This window comes from Hippichthys cyanospilos, chromosome 10, assembly GCF_059441005.1.
Source record: "Hippichthys cyanospilos isolate Australia breed blue-spotted pipefish chromosome 10, RoL_Hcya_1.0, whole genome shotgun sequence".
NCBI classification, from domain to species: domain Eukaryota; kingdom Metazoa; phylum Chordata; class Actinopteri; order Syngnathiformes; family Syngnathidae; genus Hippichthys; species Hippichthys cyanospilos.
This window is the reverse complement of record NC_142378.1, coordinates 1,091,629-1,102,942: the sequence shown is the minus strand read 5'-3', so window position 1 is coordinate 1,102,942 and position 11,314 is coordinate 1,091,629. Positions and strand designations below refer to the sequence as shown.

Genomic DNA, 11,314 nt, shown 5'->3' with positions numbered 1-11,314 from the left:
AAACATCCCACTTCCAAAATGTTTTGTCTGAGAGCTCTACTGGTTGTCCCACTTCTGACACCATTCGTCACAAAAACTCTACTAATATCCCACTTCTGACACCAGCGATTACTTTATTCTACTAACATTTGCATAGCTAGAAAAATTGACAAAAACCTACGAAAAATCACGCTTCTAAAATATTTTGTCTGAGGACTCTCCTAGTTGTCCCACTTCTGACACCATCCGACACAAAAACTCCACTAATCCAACAAAAAAAAGTTTCATAATAATAATTACAAAAATTGCTATGTTTTTTATATTCTTAATAATAATAATAATAATAATGGATTAAAAAAATACAAAAATACCAATAAATAACAAATAGATCACAAATATATATAAATATATTTAGGAATGTGGCGTACAAAATTCTTCCGGGAGTTTCTTTTGTCAACAAGTACGAAAAAGCAAAAAAATACGAAACGCAAGCACCAAGTGATGAGACTTGCTGACGTTGCGTTTTCCAAATGACTTTTATTGACCATTGAAGCAAGTGTACCGATATCAGATATACGACACGGGCCGAAGCGGACACGAACAACCACGGCGGACGGCTTTCGCGCACCGCCGACGGATACGTAGCAACCAAGTCCGTTTTTTTTTTTTTTTTTTTTTTTATAATCTCCTAAAAGTAAGAAAATGAGTAAGGCCTCCACAAAGTCAGCTAATTATTTAAATAGTATCTTGTGAACGGGTATTTTTCTGAAAGAAATGAGTCAAACGACACAGACGACTACTTGGCAACGTGTTGGATGATAAACAGATGTAGTACAAGTGCTTCCGTTTTTTTTTTTTCTTCTTACATTTACAGTAGTGGAACCGATGCGTTCCGTGTCCATGTTCCCGGAGACAAAAAAAATAAAGTCCGGTCTCCAGAGGGCGCCGCTGAAAAGTCCACTTATATCAAGCTTCCCGGCCAGGACACGATGGTCAACGTGATCCTTCCCCGTAGTTCCTTAAGGAGACGTACCAACGCCATATGGGTCATGCCCCACGTACTTTTTCCATTCACCTCCAGTAAGATGTCCCCGCACCTACAGATATCACGTTAGAGCACGACGAACAGGGAGAAAAAAAAGGGACGCGCGGCTCACCTTATCCCGCCGTCGTTATAGGCCGGCGTGCCCTTGACGATGGAGCGTATAAAAAAGCACTGGTTGCAGTTGACTTCCTCCTGGCCCCCCACAATGCTAAAGCCCAGGCTGCCCGACATGCTCCGCCGCAGCACGATGTCCTTGCAGCAGTACAGGTGCCTGTAGGAAGGGACGCCGTGTCTTTACGTGGACATTTTGGGGGTTGTTGTGTCATCAAACATTGGCGGATTGAAATTCTAATCACAGAAGTGGAAAGCTTTTGTCGTCGGCTTTAATTTGAGGTGTAAGTCGATGGGGTTTATCGCCGATGGATTTTCGCGATTCCTTTTGAGAAAAAAAAACGTAAGACGCGGAAAATGTTGCAATGTAGCCTATTGCGACAATATGAATAGTAAGGTTTAATTGCATGTTCTATTTCATTGGACCGCAGAGAGCCTAGTTATACTAGGCCCTAGTATAATGTTTTTTTACCTCTTAGCCAGAGCTGGTCACAATTAGCATAACTTGGATGTTAGCATTGTGCAAGAATGTTAGAATAGACAAAATTTTACTTCTATTTACAGTCCAATTATCCCTCGTGCAGAATTTTTTTCCTTTGATCTTGACGTCAAATACATTTCCCATCAAAGGAAAAGCATTGAAAGAAGGCGCTAGGGAGCTGAAATTTCACCCAGACACTGACAACAAGTCATAGTTCAAAATGACACTTAAAATCCTCCACTTTCTTTATCTCCTCTCCCTGTATCTTCACTCTTCCACTTGGGTCCTTCACACACATATTCTCCGTCTCGCTGCGGCTAACCTAACTCTTTTCGGGGGCCAACCTCCACCACTCGAGCTTCTCCTCCACCTGTTGCCTACTCTCACTACAGATCGCAATGTCACCCGCAAACATCTTAGCCCATGGAGATTCTCGTCTAACTGTTAGTCTGTCCATCACCATAGCAAACAAGAAGGGGCTCAGAGATGATCCCTGACGCAGTCCCACCTCCACCTTGAACTCTTCTGTCACACCTACTGAACATCTCACCGCTGTCTTACGGTCCTCATACATGTCCTGCACTCTTTTACCCTTTTAGGCAATGAACGAAAATCAACAAAATCAAATACTCTTCAGGACTCTCGGCGGAATGACTTTGTGGTCTTTTGGGTGATCTTTTAAAGGACTTCTCCAAGACAAACCTGGGCAGCTGCAGCCACGACACCCACAGCGGGGAGTAGTCGCCGTTGGGCAGCGGGCTCTTGGTGCTGCTGTCGGGCGAGGACGCCAAGCAGGGCGGCAGCTCGCCCTCGGGCGGACCCTCGTCGGGGGGCCGCATCTCCAGGACCTTCAGCACCACGGGCGACGAGGTGTTCTTCAGGTTGGCGACCGCCTCGCTCCGCGTCACCCCCGTCAGATCCACGCCGTTCACGTTGAGCAGGATGTCGCCTACGGGAACCGGACGAGGGCAAGGGTGAACTCCATGAAATATTCAACAATCTCCAACCGCGCCCGCTCTTCAAAAAGAGCAAAGCGTGATCTTCAGCCGACATCTAAACCACAACTTGCTGTGGGAGCATCTGAAAATATGAATATTTATTCAGCCTCCTGTTAAGATTCGCGTCAAATTTACTCATTTTGTTTAGAAAAATAAAAGTACATTTCTGCATGATCAAACAATTTCGCATATTTGCTACACAATGGTTAGCATAGGAGCTAATAATGACGTAAAAAATGATTGGGATGTTTCACTCCAGTTTACATTTTTGTAAACAAAAGACTGGATTTTAATATATTTGATGAAAAATATATCAATTGGACGTGAACCACAGATTTGAGTAACTTTGATATCTTAAAAAAGGCATTCATTCTCTTGGAAACATGCAAAAAAAAAAGTCACTATGAGAACACATTTTAGCAACAGTTTTCCTCATGTTCCCATTAATTTGCTCTTAATTTGAAAAAGAAATATGCAATGTTCCTGTCATGGCATTAAATTAGATTTGCTGATACTTGCAAAAACCTGTTAAAACCTCACATACCCCTTGAGTTGCCTTCAGGTACCCCCTGTGGTACACATACCTTCATTTGAAAACATCATATGTAATAAAGAAAAAATGAATTGAAGCAGTAACAAATATCACTTATATGAAAAAATATATTGGGATGAAAATTGATCCATGAGGAACTCCACATATCACCTTCATAAAATTAGATTTTACTTAATCTAACTGCACATCATTTTTTTTGGTTGGTTAGATCAGCAACTAAACACAATTGTGCTTTTTCTTGGATTGCATCTTTCCTTTTTTGTTTTTCTTTCCCATTTATCAGTACATCATACAATTTCATAATCATTATCTCCACTTAAGTCATATTTTGACCCCACAAGCAGAAAAAAAAACACATTTAGAATTATTACTATTATCATACATTATTTTAGGAAGATGACATTCAAAACATGTCCGGGAACATTCCTTCTATTCTTAAAAAGGAAGAAAAAATCCGAGCATAAAAGGACAGTGAAAGAGCACAAATCATGTACATGCGCCGACCATTCAGCCGTCATAATCCCATAAAGAGAGATTTATATAGTGAGGGTCAATGACATGGTTCATATGCATTAAAAAAACCCGAGTCAGCAAAATGTCCCTCACGTGTATTGCCATGACATAAAATGATCCCGCAGGCAGTTCTCTCTTTCTTGTCGCTATGCTAACGCTAAGGTTTACTCAAGCTTGGAAACGATAGGTTGTTTTTGTCCGGAAATTCAAGAGCAATGTGAATTTTGGGGCAGGACTATGAAAAATCCCGCCGTCACCTTTGCGTATGGACCCCTCCTGGCCGACAACTCCGTCGGGGTCCACGTTGGTGACGTAGATGGGCAGGTCCCACCCGCGGCTGGACATGCCGCCGGCCACGGCCATGCCCAGCGAATCGTACGGCTCCTTGGTCAGCGTCACCGTCTTCTCGTAGCAGGCGGGCTTCTGGCACGAGTCCTACACGTATAGAAATGCCTAAAATAGGTCTCTAGTCATCATGCATTTTGTCGCGTTTGCGTGTGAGCTGACCAGCAGTGTTTGCTCAATGTCCACGGGGGAATACGGCGGGGGGCCATCCATGGCCCACGGAGCTTCTTGGAGGATGTCGGGCGTAGGTAAGCAGATCTGACGGGACACCACGAAGTGGACGCCTTCCTCGCTCGCCTGAAATGACACGGGCGTTGTAAAATAAGGACATTTCAGCTATATATATATATATATATATATATATATATATAAAGCTAACTGAACTAAGCTAGCTGGCTCACGTTAGCTATCCTAGTCAATATTAGCAAGGAAGCTAATGTTGGTTTTCATCAACAAAACATTGCTAGCAAAGGCAAACAACTAGCAATATTTTTAGATGTAGCAACATCAACTTAGCTAGCATGCTAATGTTGGTTTTTGTCTACAGCATAAAAAAAGACAGATTAGTAGTTATATTTGAGTAATGAGAGCATAAAAAGATCATTGCAGATGTATTTCCTGACCTAGCTAAACTCGGCTTGGTGGCTCACATTACCTGGAAAAAAAGATTACATAATATACATTTGGCAGTAGAATAAGAAGTGTATACTTTTTTTTTTTAACAGCCAGAGAGATGCCAGTACACACAACATAAGTTTTTAAAATACTGACAAGCAAAATTGATTTACGACAACTTTGAAAATGCTCCTGTTTAGTGATGACTTCAATTACTTTTATCCACCATTTTTCTCATCCTAAAAATAGCGACTGGCAATTTAACGGATTCCCATTCCTTATTGAAAGTACTTATACACACACACACACATACACACACAGTAGATAATTTTTGAAATCACTCCACCCTTATTTGCATTTGCCATCTGGTGACCTTTGACCCACACGCGCTTATTCGCACTGTCACCCGCCAAGCGTTTCTGTCTCCTAAGCTCCTCTGAGAGTCGCCCTAGTCTCTGCGGCGCAGAGCTCAACTCCTTAATAAGCCAGTCCTGGGCCCATTATTGCCCTAATTGGCCTAATTTAATTTCAGGCCGGTCGACTGTTAATCTCTGTCAGAAAGTGGCTGCTGGTGGAGAACCAATAGGGAGGAACCAGTGAGGCCAGTCAGAACTTGGGGCCCGGAGACCCTGAACGACTTAACGGCAATTAGACGCCATTAGCCGACAAATGTATTACCGGCGACTGGCGTGGCTCTGTCAGTGCAATCAAGCGTAGACAACTGCTCCGCAATTATTACAAATAACTATAATTGCCTTTAATACCACTAGGAAAAAGAACCGTAGCGTAACAATACCGCAGTTCCTCGAACGGTGATGGTAATTCTCAAACACGTTCATAAACGTTACATTTTGTCCAATATTTGGAATCCAAATTTGATCTTTGCATCAAAGGCGCTCCACGTCAAAGGGAACGCATTGAAAGACACCGGGGAGCTGAAATTTCACCTAGATGGTGACAAAACGTCAAAGTTTAACATGGCATGACCATTTCCTGTCATTTTTCCAGTACAAGTCAAGCTTGAGTATAAGTCGACACCCTGGGCAAAATACTGTAGTTATCATACTATCAGGAGTGTGCCAAGTACTGCTGGGGCAATGTGGAAGAAAATGTCGCAAATAGTTGCTAACCAAAACAGCAGCACCTACCGAGGCACCGCTTACAGTACTCTCAGACGAATAAACGGCAAGAAAATCTAGGGACTGGATTTGGACTGATCTTTACCAACCTGTATGAGCATGGCGGCGTGTTCCGGAGCGCCGTAGCGCAGATCGTGCCCGTTGATGGCGAGCACGCGGTCCCCGACCCACAGCTGTCCGTCCCGCGCCGCCAGGCCGCCCTCCAGCAGGTCAAAGATGTACAAGCCGGGCTCCTCGGGCCGCCGCACCAGTTTGATGCCCAGCTGCTCGTCGGGCGCGCTTTTGCTCAGCACCACGTGGACGCTGTCGTCCCGGAAGGGGTGGGGGGGGGGCAGGCCGTGGGACGGGTGGGCGGCGTGCGGATGGCGGTAGCGGTGGCGCTGCTCTCGGAGGATGGTGAGACGGAGGAGCTGGCACGGCTGCTTGAGGGTGGCCACGGCGTAGCAGTGGGATACGTTGCTGATGTCGATGCCGTTTACCTGGCACGTTCCACAAAGGCGTCCGGTGAAGAACCGCTATCGAGCTTCGATATGATTGGATTTACCATCCATTGATAGTACAGTGGACCCCCGGTTCACGACGTCCCTGCCTTGAGGTTTTTCCCCCTTTTTTGTCCCCGCTTTTGGCTTACGACACATCCAACATGGCGGTCAGTCTGCGCGCGCGACCGCCATGTCGGATGTGTCCGCGCTCGTACGTCTATACGCGCTGCTATTGGTCGGCGTCACGGTCAAAATGGCAGCATGCTAATGACTGGATCTGGTGTATAGTGCTTAAAAGAAGTTATTTATTGCGCATTTTACGGCTTAATTGAAACTTGGGTTAGCCACGCCTCCCAAGATTGCTAGTGATTTTGAAGTAAGAAGATTAGTATGGAAATGAAGCTGGAGATAATCAAGAAATACCAAGAAGGCTAAGCTAGCCTAGCCTAGGCTATTCTTACTAGGGAATTTGCCATAAGGGTCACTCAAAGGTAAAGAAATCCTTGATATATTTTTTATTTATGATGTTATTTATTGTATACATGCATATTAGATACGCGTAGCACTATTTTGATATCGATTTTTAATATGTATATTCAATTTCGATGTTTTTACCTGGGGCTTTACACGCATTAGCTATTTAACATAGGTTTCTCGTTACGATCCCAACAGCAGAACGGATTAATCTCGCAAACCGGAGGCCCACTGAATATAGTTTTGTAGAATGACCAAGAAAACTGATATTTTCTTAATATAACAAATATTTTCTTGAAAATGAGATTCAGTCGACTGAATATGATGTTAGGTCCCGGCGATACCTTGAGGATCATGTCCCCGGGGAGCAGGCGTCCATCTCGTGCGATGACCCCCTCCCTGTAGATGTCCTGGATGAGGATGCGAACCAGCGGCGTCTCGTTTCCGCCGACGATGCTGATGGCGAGCGGCTCGGTCGGCTCCGCCCGCGTGATTTTAATACTGGTCACTTCCCCGTCGGGGATCAAGTGGTGGAGCTGCGGCAGAGGCAACGCTGACAAAGGAGGAGAAGAAGAACATTTAGAGTCCAGCTGTACGTTGCTACGAAGAAAAAAAAACACACAATAAAAGCCAAGTTCAACAGGAGAGGAAACAAGGAGAAGTTTGAGAAGATGGCGGCGCAGCTGTCTCGACTCCCTCAGGTTACTCAAACGAAGCGGACGGAGCCAAGAAAAAGCAAACGGCGCTTGGCTGATTGTCCTCACTTGATATTTGTGCAATTAGTCACATACATCTGTACGCAATGTGCATGGGAACGAGCGCAACTACAAATCTCCGCCGCCGCTACGCGCCAGATTTTGTTGTGAAACAAAACGTTTTCGAGCCCTGATTGGGAGGAAACAAAGACATCCTTCATTTCCCTCTGCGTGCAACGCTGCAATTTGGATGGATTTGCATTTGGATGCATTTAAACTTCAATACGCTGGAAATTTCTTATCAGAATGCTGGTCAAATATTTTGTAACTGTACTTGCAGTTGGAGTGTGATTATTCTGCGCGGGAACTACCTTATGCTCTCAAAAAACATCTATTCTGTGAACAAATACAGCGCAGCTAAACCTCTGTAGAGTAGATGTCATGTAAAGTGAAAGATTTTGCTTTTGAGAAAGAAGACATGATTGATTTGGCACTGATTTTTATTTTGCGCTTCCCTAGAAAAAAAGACACTCAGGTGTGAAGGCTTCGCAAGCAGAGGCGGGGCCTAAACAATAGGGGCGGAGCATGATCGGTTTTAGTAGGGGGCCAGGGTGTACTAGTACTTTGATATACTTTTTGATATAATTTAACATTTTTAATTTTATTAGTGCTTGATTTATGAAGTCAGAAACAAAAAAAAAAAAGAAAAAAATGGATTTCACAATAAGAGATGAATGAATGAACCCATTTTTGATGCAGACAAAAGCAATTTATTTTTAGATATCGTGGGCCAAAGAGCACGATTGCCAAAGTCATATTTGAATTTCAATATGTTATGAATGCAGGACGGTTTTATTCATCCAAAATGCTTGTTAGGGGGTACTTAACCGAAAAAAACATCTACAGGTTGAGGTTAAGAACCAATCCGGTGTCTCGAAGGGGTATACTGTATAAAAGTTGAATTATTGGAAAAAATTCTCTGACATCAATAGTTGCAAATGCACAAAATCCTTAAGTGGTTTGACAATTCATGCTGTATAATACGAAAAGGTAGCTTGTATAAATGAAAGAGGAGAGGGCAAAGAATGGATCCCTGTGGAACGCCGCATTGAAAGATGACATGACATCAACGCAAACGCAGGTAGTTCTGGAACATCAGTGATAAACGGGGGTTCGCCACATCTCCAAAATGACTTTTATCCAATTGAGACATTCTGCTGGATTCTGGCATGCGATCTTTGATTTGGCTTTTACCGGCTGGAGATGAAAAATGTCTCCTCCTCCCTCAGCCCGTCTCACTTCGCTCGCATTGCACTTTCTCCGCTTCCAGAGTCAATATTGCGTCTGCTCGGAGTTACGCAAGACTCCCGACCGCGCTCACCTGTCGTCCGTTATGGCTCTTGTGTATTCGCTCTGCCTTCCGACGTTTCATGGGCGTCTCGCCGCCGATTCGCTGGCTGCTCGTTTGTCACGCTCGCCTTGAAGATGACCGCGGTATCGTTTGCATATTCAAAAGAAACCTGAAGCGTTTTGATCCCGGCGCTCTTCAGAACATATCTTTGGCGAGCTTTCATCCAAATATTCCTCCCATCCAAATTTTTCATTACCCTCAGCTTCTTTTCGTTGCGAAGACGTGATCACTTTCTTGTGTGCTATTTTGGTCATTTTTGGGCTCATTTTCTTCCACATCGCTCTGGCTATAGTTTAGGAAAGATCAGTTAAAAATGCTGGCCTTTCTTTTGATTAACTGAGAGTAAGCTGTGCCTGTGTAGGTGCTGTTGTTTCGGTTAGCGACTTGTTTGACCCTTTTAGTAGCAATATTGCACCAGGCAACTTTTTCGGATCCTTTTATCGCTCACCGTACAAGCTTTTGAAATAAGGATACGAAAACTAAATATTTAATTGAAAAAAACGCTATTATCTCTATTATTTTTGGAACATTTTTTCCGAGTAATTCCGGGAATATTTTAGCCAAGGGATGGCACACGCCTGGTAGTGCGATAACTGAGTGTTCGTGCCATGTTGACCTTTGTTGTCACCACCTGGGTGAAATTTCAGCTCCTTAATGTCTTCTTTCCTTTGATGTAACGATGAAAGGATTGGACAGGGGTTTCAATGACTTAAGCTCAAATTCTAACCCAAAACATGGGGATTGTGAGGCAGAAGTACAAACAGGAAAAAAATAATAAGTTGACCCGTTCGAGGTAATTATCAGCAAAGACCAAAAGGTCCACCAGGTTGGACGCGTTTTCCTCTTGAGAGACATTCCATCAAAGCGCGCACGGAGAGAGGAAGAGCGGTGTCCCGCGACGCCCGTTGCATCCCGCCCCTGTCCGAAAGCGCCCGGGGCCGGCGCTCTCCCCCGCGTCCCGATTCGCCTCCCGCGATGCAACTCTTACGCAACGGGCAGCTGAATTATTAAAAGGAACATCCGCTCGGGCTCGGAGCCGTGTCACCGTCCTTGTTTCGGCTTGGGGAGCGTCACTAATACGCATGCATACGCTCTTTGGGGACTGGTAAAGTGCACATGAGGCACTTAAACCTTTGCCGGACATTCCTCATCGCCTCTGCCGCTTCATTTTGGGGGGTTCTAATGTAAATGTAATGAAACTTCCCAATGGAGTATACATGTCACCAGCTGGGTGAAATTTCAGCTCCCTAATACTCACTTGTCAGTGAAAAATACTTTGCAATATTCTTAGCTTCCAATGAGTTACTTGTACTCTACAAACTTCACACATAAGTGAGAGATTTTGAAGTTGCCTGTGAATACTGTTTGTCTACATGTGTTGCTCCACCGCTTGTATACAATATGTAGGTTTTATATTTATATATGCAAATTAAAATAACAAAATACAACAACATTAATTTCAATCAATTTGAAGGAAAATGAAATACCGGATTAATCATAATTATTGATATTAATAAGAATATTTCTTTGAAAAAATATATATTTTAAAGGGCGTTGGAGATTTTGGTGGTATAGCACTAGTAGTATTGTATTGTACTAGTATTGGTACTTGGTATCGGTGACAACTCGAGAGTTGAGAACTCAACCGGTATCACTCAGGAAAAAAATGGTGTCGGAGAACCTTTGTTCCAACACTGCCAGTATGTCTGCTAATTTTTTGCCCAGCAATTGCATTTTCCATTGCGTGTCAGCTGGTGGAAAAATAAGACAAAGATGTTGTTTGTTTTGAAGACACTTTGTCTTATGATTAGTTTTGGCGGTAAACAATAATTGGAAGTGGTCTAAAACAGCTTTCTCCCAATAAAGTGATGCTAGCTAAAAATGCTATCACAGGACAAAGATATTCAAATTTCTGGACTATTCCTGCAACCGGCCCAAGAGAATGTCCATACAAAATCAAAAAACTGGAAGTAAAATCCAACGAGGCCTGAATAACGGGATTCAAATCCATCCACGCGAATCAAAAGGCTTCCAAAAAAGGTAGTCCTCGCTGGTCCATACCTCCTTGCGGCGCGCTGGAATTCCTGGCGTTATCCCGCTCCTCCGAGGTCTCGTGGTTGACAGCGGTGCCGCTCTTGGTCCTCCGCAGGACGCTGAAGGCCCGGTTGAGCCTCCGGAAAGAACGACTCCGCACTGGGAAAGGCGGTTTGAACAAGTCAGGGCGAGAAGGACTTTATACACACGAGAAGTCAACGTGTCCGGACATGTCTGAAAAAAGGGGCTGCGGCAGGTTTGCACCCGATTGGGTGCAATCGTTTTCAGGCAGGAACTGTCAGATGCTCTGCGCGAGCCCGTTTGATCGTCTCTAGCCCGTATCGAAAGAGAACATTTGTCGTTTGTATTTCAAAAATATCCTCAGTGACGTCAGTCCTGGAACTTTTCTGACACAGGCCTCGTGCAGCCTTGATGACTT

At 44.1% G+C, this 11,314-nt stretch overlaps 1 protein-coding gene across 3 annotated transcripts in view; it reads right to left on the bottom strand.

Annotated features, from left to right (window-relative positions):
* Positions 1-496: 496 nt before the first annotated feature.
* lnx1 (ligand of numb-protein X 1) overlaps positions 497-11,314 on the bottom strand; it is a 36,092-nt gene continuing 25,274 nt past the window's right edge. For all 3 annotated transcript variants that reach the window (XM_088425082.1, XM_088425083.1, XM_088425085.1), the window contains 8 exons: positions 10,903-11,034; positions 7,080-7,288; positions 5,869-6,258; positions 4,188-4,322; positions 3,938-4,115; positions 2,319-2,565; positions 1,137-1,295; positions 497-1,076 (listed from right to left, as the gene is read on the bottom strand). In XM_088425082.1, coding sequence (XP_088281208.1) covers positions 941-1,076; positions 1,137-1,295; positions 2,319-2,565; positions 3,938-4,115; positions 4,188-4,322; positions 5,869-6,258; positions 7,080-7,288; positions 10,903-11,034 — 1,586 coding nt within the window. In that variant the 3' untranslated portion in view covers positions 497-940. The remainder of the gene's footprint in view (positions 1,077-1,136; positions 1,296-2,318; positions 2,566-3,937; positions 4,116-4,187; positions 4,323-5,868; positions 6,259-7,079; positions 7,289-10,902; positions 11,035-11,314) is intronic.